At 44.4% G+C, this 18,188-nt stretch overlaps 1 protein-coding gene across 2 annotated transcripts; it reads left to right on the forward strand.

The window, feature by feature from the left end:
- The first annotated feature begins 392 nt into the window (after positions 1–392).
- ube2a (ubiquitin-conjugating enzyme E2A (RAD6 homolog)) lies at positions 393–16,425 on the forward strand. 2 transcript variants are annotated; one of them, XM_078211844.1, is made up of 6 exons: positions 393–595; positions 785–865; positions 1,264–1,289; positions 7,716–7,805; positions 9,647–9,735; positions 15,314–16,425. In XM_078211844.1, the coding sequence occupies exons 1-6, from the start codon at positions 552–554 to the stop codon at positions 15,440–15,442; spliced, it is 459 nt and encodes a 152-aa protein (XP_078067970.1). In that variant the 5' UTR covers positions 393–551; the 3' UTR covers positions 15,443–16,425. The 2 variants fall into 2 exon arrangements, with proteins under 2 accessions (XP_078067970.1, XP_078067971.1); XM_078211845.1 differs by lacking the exon at positions 7,716–7,805 and having other exon boundaries at positions 418–595.
- The last annotated feature ends 1,763 nt before the right edge of the window (positions 16,426–18,188 follow it).

Consider the following 18,188-nt stretch of genomic DNA (forward strand, 5'->3'; position numbering starts at 1 on the left):
TTTTGTAAAACCAGCTGCTGGTTGAAATGCAGAGAGTTGGTGAAAAGCGCAGTCAGATTAGAAGCAGGTTTTGTGTGCTGGGTGTGTTATTGCCCTGGAACAGGGTTGGGGAAGGGCCTGGGGCAGCTAAGATGACGAATCTATTTGTCAAGTTTCAGCCTTCGCTCACGTGACCGTCAACACTTAACCCAGTGGAAGGTACCATCCGAGCTTTGTGAGGGGGGGGGGAGTGGATTATAACAACCTGGCAAAAATTAAAAGCGCCGGACATCTTCCCGAGCGACGTGAAGAAGGAAATATTAATAGGTGTTAATATTAATGTTGTGTTGACAGGAGTGTGTTTTGGACGGGTTAAAGTGAATGTCAGCCCCCCCTCACTCTCTTCGCCTCCCCCCCCCAGTGGTAGTGGGATGCTCCATGGAACGCTCGGCCAGCCGGATCGAACGTTCAGTAACAATATTCTTTGATACGTGTCGGGGCGAGTGTTGCAAAAGCTTCTGTGTTCCTTCCGCTCTTTATGTCCCTTTATTAACCCGCACAGCGCGGCAGAGATGTCCACCCCAGCACGGAGGCGCCTAATGAGGGACTTTAAACGGTAGGAGAGGAGGTTGGGCCGGGGCAGGCATTTCATCACCCCCCCCCCCCCCCCCAAATTTAACATGGCGCTGCTTTGACTTTTAAATATGGAAACGCAAGCCGGGCCCTGATGAAGGGAGATGTGTTCACTTTGACTCGTGTGTGTGTGTGTTTTAATCCCTCTCTATTCCCCTCCCCCGGATTTCAGGTTGCAGGAGGATCCTCCAGCCGGTGTGAGTGGAGCGCCCTCGGAAAACAACATCATGGTGTGGAATGCAGTGATATTCGGGTGAGTGAGGACTTGTTCCCCTCCCTCTCTGGGTGGGATTGAGGCCTGGGGATAGCTTGCCTTTCCTGGCCCACGATTTCCCTACGCCGGTTGTCCCCCAGGCCTAACAATTATTCCCTTAACTTCCGCCTGTGCTGTAGCCAAACTGCTGAGGTGGAGTTTTCTCGTGTTCGTTTAAATGATTATTATACACATTCCCTGCACTGTTTAAAAACTGGGGTGGGGGTTCAGGATCTGATGGGAAGCTACAGTAACTGACTCTGGTTAAAGTTCCCTACCTGTTAGATTAGTACATCCAGGCGCGTCGGTTCGACCTTTTAAGTAATGATGCGTGGGATCAGGATTTATTTGTAACAATTAATTATTATTTTCTCTTTATTCCCCGCCATCCTGTACAGGCCGGAGGGAACCCCTTTTGAAGATGGTAAGTCAGCGTCCAAAAGAAATAAATTTGGCGAATATGATATCTTGAAGTCTGGTACAATGCCTCCCTTTTCAGTCCATGTGTTTGGGGTGAGGGGACTCAGGATGGACAGTGTTGATTGTGATCTGACACTAACGATGATCAATACAGTGCAATGGGTAGAGACGAGAAGAAAGTCACTGACAATAAACGTACAGATTTGTTTTTAGAAGCGGCCACATTTCCTGTTTATAGAAATGATGACATTTGTTGTTCTTTGCCTCAGATCAAATTAGAAACTCCCATGTTGCCAAACAAAACCAGTTCTGAACGCTGACTTTGGGTTTATAGGGAAGAGCTTCCTGGCTTAGATGGATGGGGAGAAGGTAGTTTTCCAACTGCGAGTGTTTTTTATTTGCAAACTACCCTACTTTGAGATCATCACTGAGATTGGAAACCTAGGTCTGTTTGTAGCTGTGATTCTCCACTTGGGTTACACTTTTAGGTGTGAGATTTTACTTTCTCGAAATCTGGATGTAGTTGGTGGCACATAATTACTCTCCTACATCCTTGTAAATCAACATTAGCAGAGGCAGTGGACTATAGAGAGATGTGGCATTCAAGCAAAAATGTAGAAGTGTTGTTTTTGACGATTGTCTATTCAAATGTGCAGCTCACGTTGCCCAAAAAAAAAAGATTAGTGGTGATCTGGGCACTGAAGTCAATGAAGTATAATCCTGTGGGGTTTTTTTCTGTAACGTTCTGTAAATGTTGTAATTTGATATCGGGATATGTGCTGTGATGCAGAGCACAGTACACTTAGCAATACTGTTTGTGTTGCCGTGTTACAGTGCGTGCAACAAAATGATTGAACAGCAATTGAATGTTCACCAATTGAAATTCGGGTAAGAATTTGTCAGTGTAAATGGTTCTTTTAAACTCTACTTGTGGAGCCAGCTGATGGAGGCGAGGGATTGGAAAGAAATCTCTTATTTGACCAAAACAAATGGACATTGACCGAATATCACTGCATTCCACACCATGATGTTGTTTTCCGCTCCACTCGCACCGGCTGGAGGATCCTCCTGCAACCTGAAATCCTGTCCAAAGATGTGCGGGTTAGGTGAATTGGCCATGCTAAATTGTCCCTTAGTGTCAGGGGGATTAGCGTGGTAAATGCATGGGGTTACGGGGATAGGGCCTGGGTGGGATTGTGGTCAGTGCAGACTCGATGGGCCGAATGGCCTCCTTCTGCGCTGTAGGATTCTATGATTTCTATGATTCATTTTCAGGCTGGGATTCGGGTGTAAATACGTGTGAATTGGTCACTCCATTAGATACATCAAAGCAAATACTTTTCAAGTTTGAGTCCACGTTTAAACTAGGATAGAGTTAACTGTTTTGATTTTTTGTCAAGAGTCACCCAAGTGTTGCGATACAATGTGCCAGAGATTGACAGAACCTGGGTTTACACCTGCAGATCACAACACAATGAGCTCCAGGTTTCACTTTTGCCACTGTAGACACCCACCGGAAAGATGAGAGAGAAACGATGGAACCAACAGTCCTTTTTTTTTCTTATTATTTAGGGCTTTTTTTTTCACATGCTGCATGGAATTTGAAATAGCCATTCTCATTTTGGCATTTGCATGCTTCCGTTTGTTGGTGAACAAGAAAATAAACATTCTGCAGCCAGGTGGGCAATGAACCTGTCTGGCAGAGAGCTGGGAATACGGTTCTAAGGGAAGCCGGACTATGATATGCACGTGAAAGGGAAAAATGTGTGTGGCTGTGGACAAAGAGCTGGGAGAGGGATAAGTTAATATCCGCGGCACAGAAACAGGCCATTCAGCCAACGGGTCCATGCTGATTTATGGTATAAACTGAACATCTGTTTTCACCTACCTCATTGGCATGTCCTTCTATTCCTTTCTTCCTTGTGCTGATCCAACTTCCCCTTCAATGCAGCTCTGCTTTTAACCTTAACTACTCATTGTGGTTGTGAGTTCCACTCTCTGCGCAAAGACTTCACTTTATTAGTGGCTATCTTGTATTTCTAACTCCAATTTTTGTAATTTGCGTGGAAGCATTTTCTCCCCATTCTATCCCACAAACCCTTTTATTAAAAGATTTCAATCAGGTCACCCCTCAGCTCTCTGTTTTCTAGAGGAGAGAGACCCAGCCTGTTCTGACTTCCTTCCCAGTTATAACCTCACCTTTTTTACATTACCCAATATCCTCTTTATAGCATGGAGAGCAGAATTATGCACAGCACTCCACTTGTGGTCTAGCAAAGGTTGTATGCAAACTGAACATGATTTCTCTGCTTTTCAATTCCATTCCCCTGTCTCCAATGCTTGGTTTACAGTTCTACCCAAGGAAGGAAGTTGGACGGCACGGTAGCACAGTGGTTAGCACTGCTGCTTCACAGCTCCAGGGACCTGGGTTCGATTCCCGGCTTGGGTCACTGTCTGTGTGGAGTTTGCACATTCTCCTCGTGTCTGTGTGGGTTTCCTCCGGGTGCTCCGGTTTCCTCCCACAGTCCAAAGATGTGTGGGTTAGGTTGATTGGCCATGCTAAAATTGCCCTTAGTGTCTTGAGTTGTGTAGGTTAGAGGGATTAGTGGGTAAAATATGTAGGGGTATGGGGGTAGGGCCTGGGTGGGATTGTGGTCGGTGCAGACTCGATGGGCCGAATGGCCTCTTTCTGTACTGTTGATTCTATGATCTGACTGGCATAGGCATGATGGGCCAAGTGGCTGCCTTCGGGGCTGAAAGGTTGAATATCAGTAGATGGGAGGCAGGGTTTTTTTCTCCTATCCCCGAAGTTAGATTCTTACCAGGGAGCAAATGTTGGTACATTTGTAAAAATCATTCCTTTTTTATATATGATTTGGTGGTGAATGTCAGCTAGCCACTTGAATAAGGAGGCGCTATTATTAAGTCAGATTCCAAACAGCGCCCAATATGCAGAGAATGATTTTTCAACAGAATAACCAAACCTATGTTAAGGCAGGAAGGGGCGAATGGCTTTTGGCCAAGATATCAGAAGGGGATGTCATTGGTAGCTCCCTGATTGCCCTTGAGAAAAGTACAGCACAGGAACAGGCCCTTTGGCTTCCAAGCCAATGCTGATTATGATGCCCTAACTAAACTTCAAAAACACTTCCGCTCTTACTTGGTTCGTATCGCTCTATTTCCTCCCTATTCATGCACCCATCTAGATGCCACTTAACTGTTGCTAATGTGCCTGCTTCCACCACCTCCTCTGGCCACGTGTTCCAGACACCCACCACTCTCTGCATGAAAAACATCCCCCGCACATCTCCCCTAAACTTTCCTTCTCTCACCATTGAACCTGTGTCCCCTTGTAATTGACACTTCCACCCTGGAAAAAAAACCTCTGACTATCCACCCTGTCTGTGCCTCTCATAATTGTGTAGACCTCTATCAGGTCTCCCCTCAGCCTCTGTATTTCCAGTGAAAACAATCCTAGTTTATTCAACCTCTCTACACCATCTCTTCAAAATAAATGGGTAAACACTTCTGTTGCAAGAGTAAACAGAATGATTTGACAGGAACACAAAGTCACCAATAAATGCCCGATTTAAAAATTTGTATGAAATGTTCAGATGAATAACATCTAGCCTCAAAAGTGGTGGTGAGCTGTCACCTTGAACCACTGCAGTCCAGTGGATGAGTCCCCGCGTGCTGGCTGAGCGCGCGGGGACGACCGTCCGGCGCGCGACCAAAGCCATCCTAGACCTTAGGACGGTCGTGCTTGGCCCCGAAACTGCACGCAAACTTGAGACGGCGCAGGCGTGCGGTGGGATCCCGCCCGAGCGTGCCCCTGTTCGGGCGGAATTCCACATTGGCCCAAAGCCTCAGCCCCCCTCCCTGGGTGAGGTGCCCCACAGCCTGAGCCGCCTCGCGGAAATGCCCTCCGTGCCTTTTTCTACCGCGCGGAGGCGTTTCTTGTGCGGGCTGCTGCTGCACACCTTCCACTACCGCATCCTCGCCTGTCGCCCGGATACACCTTGGCGGGCCTTGTTGCCGCCGGGCGGCGGAAGTCCCCGCTGGAGGTCCCTCTACGGAGGGATCTCCCCCAATTACGTCGGGGACCTGGGGTGGAGGGTGATGCATGCAGCAGTTCCGCACAACCGTAGGATTCCCTGGTTCACGGGCTCCGAAGACTGCCCTTTCTGCGGCCTTGTGGAGTCCGTGGACCATGTCTATGTTGTGTGTCTTAGGCTGCACTCCCTTTATGTTTTCCTAAAGAACCTTTTGTTGATGTTTTGTTTGCACTTCAGTCCCACGCTCCTGATCTACGGACACCCGGTGCGGAGAGGGGAGGGTCGGGATGGCGACCTCCTCGTGAACCTGCTCCTGGGCCTGGCGAAACGCGCCATTTACCGGTCCAGGCTGCGGGCGATCGAGGGGGCCGTCCATCCTGACTGTCTTCCCCTCTACCGCGGCTACGTTCGCGGCCAGGTGTCCCTGGAGAGGGAGCATGCGGTGTCCACGGGCGAGGTTGACGCTTTCCGCGCCCGCTGGGCACCGCAGGGGTTGGAGTGCATTATTGACCCTAATAATCACATTTTAATTTGATGTTTTTAAGTTTCCTTTGTACTTTGATTTCTGTTCGGGCTGTTCCCCCTCCTTTTTGGGGAGCTGCCCCTTTTACTTTGTCCTGATTTAATCTGAGTTTGTTTACTTGGTTTGGTTTGACCTAAAAAGAGGACAATGCTGTAAGGAAGGGAGTTCCAAATCAGGGTGGGCTCAACTTCAGCTAACGCAGTAAAACTTGGGGCTCAGACAGTGGACTTGCATTGCAGGGTCAAGGCAAGGGGGTTGTTGATTGGTGAGCTAGTTTTAGTTTTGTTTAGTTTGTAAGATAAATCCAGGAAGATAATTCTGACTGGCACTCTGACCAGCTACTGGAATTGTTCTAATTTTAGAGTCATAGAGGTTTACAGCATGGAAACAGGCCCTTCAGCCCAACTTGTCCATGCCGCCCTTTTTTTAAAAAAAAACCCTAAGCTAATCCCAATTGCTCACATTTGGCCCATATCCCTCTATATCCATCGTACCCATGTAACTTTCTAAATGCTTTTTAAAAGACAAAATTGTACCCGCCTCTACTACTACCTCTGGCAGCTCGTTCTAGACACTCACTACCCTCTGTGTGAAAAAATTGCCCCTCTGGACGCTTTTGTATTTCTCCCCTCTCACCTTAAACCTATGCCCTCTAGTTTTAGACTGCCCTACCTTTGGGAAAAGATATTGACTATCTAGCTGATCTGTGCCCCTCATTATTTTATAGACCTCTACAAGATCACCCCTCAGTCTCCTACGCTCCAGAGAAAAAAGTCCCAGTCTATCCAGTCTCTTGTAACTCAATCCATCAAGTCCCGGTAGCATCCTAGTAAATCTTTTCTGCACTCTTTCTAGTTTAATAATATCCTTTCTATAATAGGGTGACCAGAATTGCACACAGTATTCCAAGTGTGGCCTTACCAATGTCTTATACAACTTCAAGACGTCCCAACTCCTGTATTCAATGTTCTGACCGATGAAACCAAGCATGCCGAATGCCTTCTTCACCACTCTGTCCACCTGTGACTCCACTTTCAAGGAGCTATGAACATGTACCCCTAGATCTCTTTGTTCTGTAACTCTTCCCAACGCCCTACCATTAACTGAGTAAGTCCTGCCCTGGTTCAATCTACCAAAATGCATTTGTTTAAATTAAACTCCATCTGCCATTTGTCAGCCCACTGGCCCAATTGATCAAGATCCCACTGCAATTGGAGATAACTTTCTTCACTGTCCACTATGCCAACAATCTTAGTGTCATCTGCAAACTTACTAACCATGCCTCCTATATTCTCATCCAAATCATTAATATAAATGACAAATAACAGTGGACCCAGCACACCGCTGGTCACAGGGATTCCTGAGGCACACCGCTGGTCACAGGGGTCCCTGAGGCACACCGCTGGTCACAGGGATCCCTGAGGCACACCGCTGGTCACAGGGATCCCTGAGGCACACTGCTGGTCACAGGGATCCCTGAGGCACACCGCTGGTCACAGGGATCCCTGAGGCACACCGCTGGTCACAGGGATCCCTGAGGCACACCGCTGGTCACAGGAGTCCCTGAGGCACACCGCTGGTCACGGTGAAGGGGCTTCACTTCTGTGAAAAGTAGAGACAGTGGGCTTGCTCCTTGCTCTTTCCTGGAACATGCACGTGCTCTTTTGAATAATTTTTTGTCTTGAGGATATATTTGGCATGTCTTGAGATCTGAAAATACATTGCTCCTATGCAATTCAACTAAACTATAGGATTTTTAAAAATTGTCAATAGCAAAAAGTTATGGGTGGTTATGAACAACTTTTATTCAGCACCAATAATGGATCCTGTCCCTCTTTTTTTCTCATTCCAGGTACTTTTAAGCTCACAATAGAATTCACAGAAGAATACCCAAACAAGCCACCCACAGTTAGATTTGTTTCAAAAATGTTTCACCCAAATGGTATGTGAATAAAATATGGTGTTTACTGGAATTAATTTACTTAAGATACACTAATTAATTATCTGATGGTAGAGAAAATTAGTGTGTGTACCTCGTACTTGAAAATGATGTCAACAATGAAGGAAACAATGGTAGGTAGATGCAGACTGATACCTGTTATTATCTGTTACAACCACATTCATGGCAAGGGGGTGGTGTGTGGTAGGAATTCTGTTGATTCCTCTGCTGCTTTCTTTTTGTATCATGGGTCTTGTTTCCACACTGACATGGTAGCACAAAGCTCTTCTCCCCTCTCTTTTTAATCCATGTTCTCCAGGTATCATATTTGTGTATCTTTACCATGTCCTTGGAAGTGCCATTATTGTCTCCTGTTTTCTTTTGCAAGTCACCAGCTCTCCATAAAAGCCCTAATAAACCACTATACATTATAAGGTGTCCAGCCTAATTAACCTGAGGTTCGATGACTATGTCCCCAGTGCTGATGCTGTGCACACATTCCAGTACTTTGCTTTTAGAGGACATTAACATTTGATTTGGGGGGAAGAAAAAGACATTTTTGATTTCAATCAGGATGAAGAATGCTCATATTAGAGAATGGAATACATATTTTCAAGCTGTGGATGTCTGTGTTAAGTCTGTCTAGGTTGAGTGTTGAATAAAACTTGTATTATGTATGGTGTAGTTGTACGATGAGGTTGGTGCACCTCTCCGTATTGCAGCACTGAGACTTTCTTCCCATTTCCCTTACTTGCCATCCTGTGGGATGAGGGATGATTTTGTGCTGTGGTGTTTGTGTCCATTGAGTAGACTGACTAATGGATATTTTGTCCTTGGAATGTAGACTAGAGTTGAAAGGTTACGGTTTAAACACGCATCCTTCCAGTCGGTATAGAAATGAGCACTTTACCAAGGGCCTGATGTTGAACAAACATACGTTTCTGAAGCCCATCTCTTCCAAGTTCAGGCAACACCTGGAAGGTGGAAGGAAATGGCAATATGAAGTAACACACACCTGTGCTATTTACCACCAGCTGGGAGTCTGAGAAACAGTATTGTCTGAATGAGAAGCTGGAGGAAAGAGTCCAGTCCCGCAAAATTACCAAGTTGGGAATAGAATAAGTTCTAACTGTAAAATAAACCATCTGCAGCAATGATTTCAGCCCCTATAATTGAGCTAATGGTCAACTCATTGTAATAGGGTCCACCAGGACTAAATGTTCTTCGTTAAAGGCAATCAAACAAAATGGCACAAACAAAAATATTTATGACTTATTTAAAAGAATCTTTTAATGTGACCCTTTTTGCATATTTGTGATGATGGCTGATCCGTGACCATGCCAATCAGCACCTTTTTGTTTTCCTAAATTGTTTAATCCTTATTGTGACCCGATATTTATTATTATTTCACTTGTACCAGACCCCTGAAATATTGCTCGACTTGACTTTAAGGTCAGGTTCAAAAGCAATAGTAAGAGTGGTGTTTTGAGCAATGACCCAAACTTTTCAACGCAGGAAATTCTAATGTCTGTGGATGAGCTGCGTCGAAAGCTAGATGGATTTTGATGTCTTCAGTACTGCTGCCAAAATGGATTTTTGCATTTTAATATAGAGGAAAAGGATGTTGTCCAGATTCCAGTCTGCGTTGTGTCTCCTGTTGGCAGTAAATATTGTTGAATTATTGAATACAGGTGTTTTTGAGTATGTAGTTTTAATTTCAAAAGGTCCTGATTTTGAATTTATGAAGTACTTAGAACAATATTTAACGGTTGCCATAGTTTAAAGAAGGGTGAAGTCTTGAATCAATTAGCATTGGATATTTTAACATGTTGTATTTTCTGTAGTCTATGCAGATGGCAGTATATGTCTGGATATACTGCAGAATCGCTGGAGTCCAACTTATGATGTGTCTTCAATCTTAACATCTATACAGGTAATTATATCATGCTTAAGTTGCCCTTTTACCCTACTTAGTTTTTGAACACTGTTATGGAAGCCTGCTCCCAAGACTTTTAATCTGTAGCTCACCATTTTGCAACGCATAAGATTCACCATTCCACTCCTTCCTCTCCTCCCCCCCCCCCCCCCCCCACACAGTTCTTTGCCTTGTTAAGATGTATCTGCCTCTGTGTGCAGGCACACACTGTCCCGTTTAGACTAGAACTTGCTGTATGGATGAAACTGCAGAAACAAATGCATGTTGTAACACTCTGGGACAACATGCCTAAAATTAGTGACCCAGTGCTGTTCACATTTTACGAGAAAAATGATTTATTCTATCCATATGGGCATTAACAATCCTTGTATCCCAACCAAGTGACCATTTTATCTTCCAAAAATGTAATTTATTTATAACATTTGGAAAGGTACCCAACGTAATAGTTCAAAGTTGACATTACATGAAGCTCAAAATGGATTGCTTTCAATATGGTATCTGGCACTCTGAGGTGCCTCACTTTACTAACAATTGCAGTTTATAATTGCACTATTCACTTCATGTCAAACATACAGTCTGAGGTGTTTTACATGGTTTCCATCCCCTTGGGTGTACTGTTGTAGGAGGGCCTTGGTGGCTTTTCCCCATTGAGTGTTTGTGGTGACTGCCTTGCATTCTTCAGCGCGTACCTTGGAACATACTAGTCTTCAATACTTAGTCATTAACAGCTTTTTGCACTGGAAAAGCAGCAAATTTTGGGTAGGTCAGAGCATCTTCCAACAAGTTGATGGTTTTCTAGCAGCAGTTGATGTTTATCTTGGTATGCGTCCCTGGGAACAACCTGTAGAGCATAAGTTCTACGCTACAGAACTGTCCAGGATAACCCTCAAAACGACTGCATCTCTTTCCAGACCTGCTTTGCATATTCCAGAAGGACTGGGTGCAGCTGTCTTGAAGGCAGAATGCAGAGGGACTAAAACTCAAGCCATGTAGGAAGGACCTGATGGGGACAGCACCATCATCTTAAATTCTAGCAATGGCGTATTCCCCAAATGACTTTGGCTGTCTCCTCAAAGAACCATCCAACAGGATCCACCGTTTCCTTTTTTCTGAGGGCCTCGAGGGTGTTGTGCGTGGAGCAATGCCGATGGTCAGAGGTGTTTTCCTGGGTACAGGGCACATTTGGTATGACAGTGACTGATGTGCTCTGCAGCAATATCCTTCTCAACACTGGGGTGGATAAAATCTCAGCAAGTAGTGACTTTGGTGTCTGTGTACTGAGGTGAATGCACAACTTGATGCAGTCTCATGTAAAGGTAGCTATCAGGATGAGGGCTATGTTGGATTGTTCTATAGAACATAGAACAGTACAGCACAGAACAGGCCCTTCATTTTCTCCCTCTTTGCCTAGAGCTCTTAATATCCCTGTGGATGCTGTCTGTTCCTGATCTCCAGACAATGCAGAAGCTGGATCAGGTGACCACCGTAGCTCATGAGTAGGGTATGGGTCAGACCTGTGCTACATCAAGCAACACCCAGAGTCCCTTGCATCTGATGACCAAGTTCTTTATTGCAGTGGAGAGGGAGCATGACTCTCGGGTTCAATTGGCTACATGCTGCTTCCATGAACCATACCACTAGTACCTTCAGGTAGTCTGACGTGAAGGTGGAGGGGGAATAAAGGATCGGTTGGCCCGATTCGCAAAGAGAACAGTCTCGCTCTTGCTGTGATTTACTTTGGCTGCTGAGGCCAGTTCAAACTGGTTGCAGATACTCAGCAGTCTGCAAATTGACAGTGGATCTGAGCAGAAGACTGCAACGTTGTCCATGCCCTGGAAGGCTTTGACCCGAGTGCCCCCGCAGCCTGGGGTTGTTGCCCCTCGTGCCCGCCTCCTTCTTGATGGACTTGATAAAAGGTTTGCAGCGCGTGAACAAGACGGGGAGAAAGGGCAACCCTGTCAAGACTTCAGATTTGATCAGCGAGCTTTCTGATTCCCACGCCAATGGTTGAATCTGCAGTTAGGTCCAATTGTGGATTCCCTCCAGTGTGAAGCATGATGGGCTGCATAACGGATCTGTGCAGTTTGTAATACATGCTTTTCTCTTCTCCCGAGCTGTGTGATGTTTTTACAGGAAGTAGGACTCTTTTTTTTTTTCCATCTCAGCCAACTACATTATCCCAAATCAGGTTTAGCATTACCAATCGTAGAATCCTACAGAAGGAGGCCATTTGGCCCATTGACCACAATCCCACCTGAACCCTATCCCAATAACCCCATCCATTTACCCTAGCTAGTCTCCCTGACACTAAGGGGCAATTTAACATGCCCAACTCACCTAACCCGCACATCTTTGGACTGTGGGAGGAAATCGGAGCACCCGGAGGAAACCCATGCAGACACGGGGAGAACATGCAAACTCCACGCAGACAGTGACCCAAACTGGGAATCGAACCAGGTCCCTGGCGCTGCGAGGCAGCAGTGCTAACCACTGTGCCACCCCATTAGTGAGTTGCTTTCTGCTTTGTCCAACAGTGTTTCTCAAAGCTTCAGCCTCAGTGGAACACTATTGCACAAGTGTGGCACTGACATTCCCCATTATCAGTAAGACCGATCGCCAAATGGATTGCCATTTTGTATTGGATTAAGGACAATTTATCATGTTACAACCTATGTCTGCTAGTAACACAAGAGATTTGCCTTTGGATGGATCCTTTGTAAAACTGTTCCCACAAATTGCTGGACAATTTGCCCTGCTCACTGTTAACCTTGCAAAACCTAAAGCTCCCCCTCAACCTCCTGTGCGTAACAACAAATGATTGGATTTGCCTCCAAATACAGAGACTGCAGTTTAAGGCTTGGTAATGTTGCAGTGAGCCTTTAATGATGTGATTTGTGGTCCTGACATTCCACTCCTGTGGAGCCACAGAAAGGGGACAGTGAATCTGGAAAATCTCTCCCACGGGTAGTAAATTAAAGGTTTTTTAAAAACAAAAATCAAACTTTTCCAGAAATATTTTTTTCTCCTACTTTGCTCTTCCAGACTCTCATCTCTGATCTGCACGTTTTTTTCCCCCTGTCTTTTGCTATTTCTTTTTTTGTCCATTACAATGATGGGCAATTGGATCTTGCATTCAGGATGCCCCTATCTCCGTGTCGTGGCGTTATCAATTTGCAGCACATTTGAAAGAGAAATCCAATTCACAGTACTCTCATTGAGATAAATCACTCCTACAATTCCTAGGCCAAAGTAATGACTCCATTCTAATTGTGATTGCTTACCTTGTATCATCAATTCTAGCTGGCATTGATGATTAAACCACGCCATAGTCAGTGGTTATGAGCACTGATAGCCTGTTGGTTCAGGTAGGCAGCTGATACAAATCTGAAAGTCCTGAGCCCTAAGTCAACCGAGAACTTGTTGGGATGAATGGATGATCTGATATGGTGGGGTTTTATTTTTTGAAGCATTGCTTTCTTCCTCACCGCTCCTGGTGGTATGCCTACTTTTTCATTTGAACGTTGGACATTAGTTATCGTTTGTGTATTTTTTCTCCTCTCTGAAGTCCACTTCCAGCTAGATAGTGGACAGAAGCAAGAAATTAGTTATCTCTGTGCCAGAAAGCATTCTTTCTGGTTGTATCACAGCTTGGTAAGGCTCCTGCTCTGCCCAAGACCGCAAGGAACTACAAAAGGTTGTGAATGTAGCCCAATCCATCATGCAAACCAACCTCCCATCCATTGACCCTGTCTACACTTCCCGCTGCCTCGGCAAAGCAGCCAGCATAATTAAGGACCCCACGCACCTCGGACATTCTCTCTTCCACCTTCTTCTGTCAGGAAAAAGATACAAAAGTCTGGGGTCACATACCAACCGACTCGAGAACAGCTTCTTCCCTGCTGCTGTCATGAATGGACTTACCTTGCATTAAGTTGATCTTGCTCTACGCCCTAGCTATGACTGTAACACTACATTCTGCACTGTTGCGTTTCCTTCTCTATGAACGGTATGTTTTGTCTGTACAGCGCGCAAGAAACAATACTTTTCACTGTAAATACATGTGACAATAATAAGTCAAATCACCCCTAAACTGGGGCATCGGGGCTGGCTAATTGATCTCAATGGCTGAAATGTTGAAACACACTCTACATGAACAGTTGATTGAACCTGTAAATGTTTGACTCAGCTGATTCAGGCCCAAATTATCGCAGTCACTGGGAAATAGAGCCTGAAATATTATTTGACAAGTTTGGCACAGGACCAGCTTAATTATGTAAGGATTTTGCTTTCAATTAGAGCTTAGTTGGCAGCAGGGAAGGATCACCAAGATTTATGCTCAGCAGAAGGAGTTTGTCTGTACTTTCGTGAGGATAATATACAATTCCCTGAAATCCAATACACTACTGTCCCAGCTTATTGTCCGTTTGTAATGATGTGGGTTATTGCACAGGTTCAGGCTTTGTCTGTGAATGACCAGTGTCATGAATATTATCAGGGAAATTAGATTGCGGCAAGGGAATGACTGTCTTTATTGGATTTGGACCATGATCATAACCTTAGATTAGAGGTAGACCATTGAGGGGTGATGTCTTAAAGTCCTTCTTTGCATGAAAGGTAGTGGAAATGACCTCCAAAAAGCTTTTGAGGCTGGGGAGGTCAGTTGAGAATTGCCAAACTGTGACTGCTAAATATTTGTTAGGACCCCCCCACATGTTTATGCCAGTGGCTTAAGTTTATTGCTGCAAGTGGTTAGCACTGCTGCTTCACAGCTCCAGGGACCTGGGTTCGATTCCCGGCTCGGGTCACTGTCTGTGTGGAGTTTGCACATTCGCCTCGTGTCTGCGTGGGTTTCCTCCGGGTGCTCCGGAGTCTTCCCACAGTCCAAAGATGTGCAGGTTAGGTTGATTGGCCATGCTAAAATTGCTCCTTAGTGGCCTGAGATGCGTAGGTTAGAGGGATTAGTGGGTAAATATGTAGGGATATGGGGGTAGGGTCTGGGTGGGATTGTGGTCGGTGCAGAGTCGATGGGCCGAATGGCCTCTTTCTGCACTGTAGGGTTTCTATGATTCTTCTAAGATGCCCACTTGATTAATGAGCTTCATGTTTTGGTGATAGAATCTACCTTGCACTGTTTGGAAACTGTGCAAGTATGTTGATTGAGTTTCATTTGTGTTGCTGAAATGTCTGCAACTACATTTCTATATGGTGCCAGATTCTCATGTGCTGTTTTCCTATCTGTGGGTGACTGCCTATTCAGTAATTTATAGCATATAGAGGCTATTCGATCCATCGGGTCCATGCAAGTTCCTCATTGTGCAATCCAATCAGCCCCACTCCCCTGCTCAGTCCCCATAGCCCCTTCAAGTAGACAACAAGCTCCAGGTCATCAGTCGCTGCATAATTTGGGAACTGAATGGGAGTGGAGTGGGGGGGGGTGGCAGGGATCCGCATCCAAAGGTAGGTAGGTAATCTTAATGCTTCCATTTTAAAGGGAAGTTGCAGTGAGTTTTTTGTGAAACTACATGTGATGAGTTGGCTGTTGTTAAGTTTGTGGTTTTTTTTGTGTTTTTTATAGTCTTTATTGGATGAGCCAAATCCAAACAGTCCAGCCAACAGTCAGGCTGCACAGCTGTACCAGGAGAACAAACGGGAATATGAAAAGCGGGTATCTGCAATAGTGGAACAGAGCTGGCGGGATTGTTGACCCAGCCTAGTGCCTCCGAACACTGTCAGGCCATGAAAATCATGAAGCATTTGAGTCCTTCTCGTTTCTAGCATCATCGCATTATTTTGCAAGCTAAACTGCTACAATGCTGCCACCCGTCTGAAGCCTTTTTCCCTGGACGTTGAGTCAAAACACATGTTGAAGTGCATGCACTGTACCTGGGGCACTTGCCAAGGAATTTTTAAATTTCATTTTCACCTTTGGTCATCCACCTTTCCTGATGGTTTTTCATAGTCTGTCTGGGCAGTATCAGGCACATAAAATAAAGGTGCGCTGTCACACATACAGTGTCATTTGCATTGCATATTTTGTGCAGCTTCTATATAGCCCAGTGAATGGATTTTTCGAGGTTGGAAAAACACTCATCTGCCCCAACCAAAATCCACCATAACAGTGAGAAGTCTATAACTATAAATCACCAGTGGGTCAATGTCACTTCTGTTTATGCGACAGATGTGTGCCTCTTCTCTGAAGCCAGCACTGTAGTTCTTGGCCAGAAGAACTCTTACTAGAAGGTGCTAGTCTATATATTTAAAAAAAAAACAATTTTTGAACTTTTTGATAAAATGTCCGGGGTACTGGAGCTTAGCAGGGTGGTCACTCTTGTGACTGTGTTTCTAGTTCTCTGTAGTTCTGTTGTGAGTGCAGGTATGTGTGTGTGAGAGCTGTTGCTGCATGCTTTGTTTTACTTTCCTCAATTAAATGAAGTGCTTTTCACTTTGTCAAGAATTACAGCCATCAATAATCCCATTAGTTAAGTTAGACCAAACTTGTATATTCAGATACCTAATGCAGTGATGTGGGATATGGGAAGAGACCCTGTACCTTGTATTGTCTGATGTTCTAAAGTACTTTTTTCTGCACATTAGTCTTTTGAAGTGACAGTATAACTTTGCACTATAGTAACCCATGTAAGAAACTGTACATTTTCTCACTACTTGTAAATAAAACTGCAACCTTAATATTGTGTCTTGTGTGACTAAACATTGGCTTACTGACCTGCTCAGCAAGCTTCCATTTTGATAATTGACACACACAATTATAAAATATAAATGAAAGGGTTTGAGGGTGTTGAAGCCACAGATTTAGTTATTCTCTTGAAGTGTAAATGTCTCTAAGAGATTGCATTTCAGGCTGTATCTTGGTCTAACCTGTTTTATTTCAGATCTAGTGGGTAGTTTATGGTTGTACTTACGAGTGGTTACATTGGTGCTTAGTTCATAAGTCTGTCAATTATATCTTGGGCAATTATGTTGGTACATTGTGAAGGCACTCAAAAGCCTCTCATGCAAGGTATGGCCATTGCTGTTTGGAAATGACTATCACTTATAGACTTTATAACCTTGGACTAGACATTTGTAATTTGCAGAAAAGGGTATGGGAACAATGTTTTATTTATCTAATTACAGACTTGAATAATGAGGATTGAATCTCAAGTTTCGGATAATTTAGCCACTAAATCCCATATTCATTAGGGGATAAACACTGAGCTACTCAAATATATTCTAGTGACTTACACTGATCATTCCACAATCTGTTCAAGTGCATCAGGATTTAAGGGACATGGAAATCCTTGAGACCATTTCACAAATTGTGGTTAAAACGTTCTGTGCTGTGTTACAGGACTGAACCATTTTGATTTCGATAGATTCTGTCAGAAAGGAGAGCACTAATATTGGCTTTTGGTCATTTGTTTTGTGGGGGGGGGGGATGTGATTCTCTTGGAATTCTTGCTTCTCTCCAATACCTTTGCTCAAAAATGAATGTGTTGGTGTTTTGTGAGAATAGGTAGCTAATATTGACACAGCTTGCAATACTTGACATAGCTTGCAATACCCATTTTCTGAGCTAGTTACTGAAGAAATAGTCACAGATTAAATATACACCTTCAGGCAGAATAAGGTATTTGGGGGGGGGGGGGGGGGTGCCAAAGGGAAGAACCATGAGAAATAGGAGTAAGCCATTTGGCCCTGTGAGCCTACTCTGCCATTTAATAGGATCGTGGCTAACCCAATACTCACGTCTACTTTCCAGCCACTTGCTTGTAACGCTTGATTCCCTTACTAATCAAAAATCTATCTATCTCAGCCTTAAATTTACACTGATTCTGCCCCCACAGCTAATTCCTTCTCATTTCAGTCTTAGATTGGCACCCCTTTATTCTGAGACTGTCTTCTGGTTCTGGACTCACCCATGAGGGGAAACATCCTCTCAGCATTTACTGTCAAGCCCCATAAGAATCCTGTATGTTTCAATAAGATCACCTTCCAAATTCCAGTGAGTAGAGTCTCAACCTGTTTAACCTTTGCTCATAAGACAATGCCTCCATATCAGAGATCAACCTAGTGAACCTTTGAACTGCCTCCAACAAAATAATATCTTGGCCAAAACTGCTCACAATACTCCAGATGTGGTCTCACCAGTACCTTGTACAGTTGCAGCAAGACTTCCCAACTCTTAAACTCCAATCTCTTTGAAATAAGGGTCAACACTCCATTAGCTTTCCTGATTACCTGGCTGTCTGACCCAGAATATATTTGAGTACATGTCAGAAATGAGGACTGATTCTCACCTATTTCTTTACATCTGTAATTTTCCATCTATTTGAGTGAGTGTGAAGTTCTGTGGGCATGCTGACCTCTATGAACTGTTGTGTTTTCCCAGCTATAGAAGCTTTGCATCAGGAGTGAAAATTTGTAAAGTAATATGCTCAATATTTCTATTG

The sequence above is a fragment of the Mustelus asterias genome, chromosome 4 (assembly GCF_964213995.1).
Source record: "Mustelus asterias chromosome 4, sMusAst1.hap1.1, whole genome shotgun sequence".
Taxonomy (NCBI): Eukaryota; Metazoa; Chordata; class Chondrichthyes; order Carcharhiniformes; family Triakidae; genus Mustelus; species Mustelus asterias.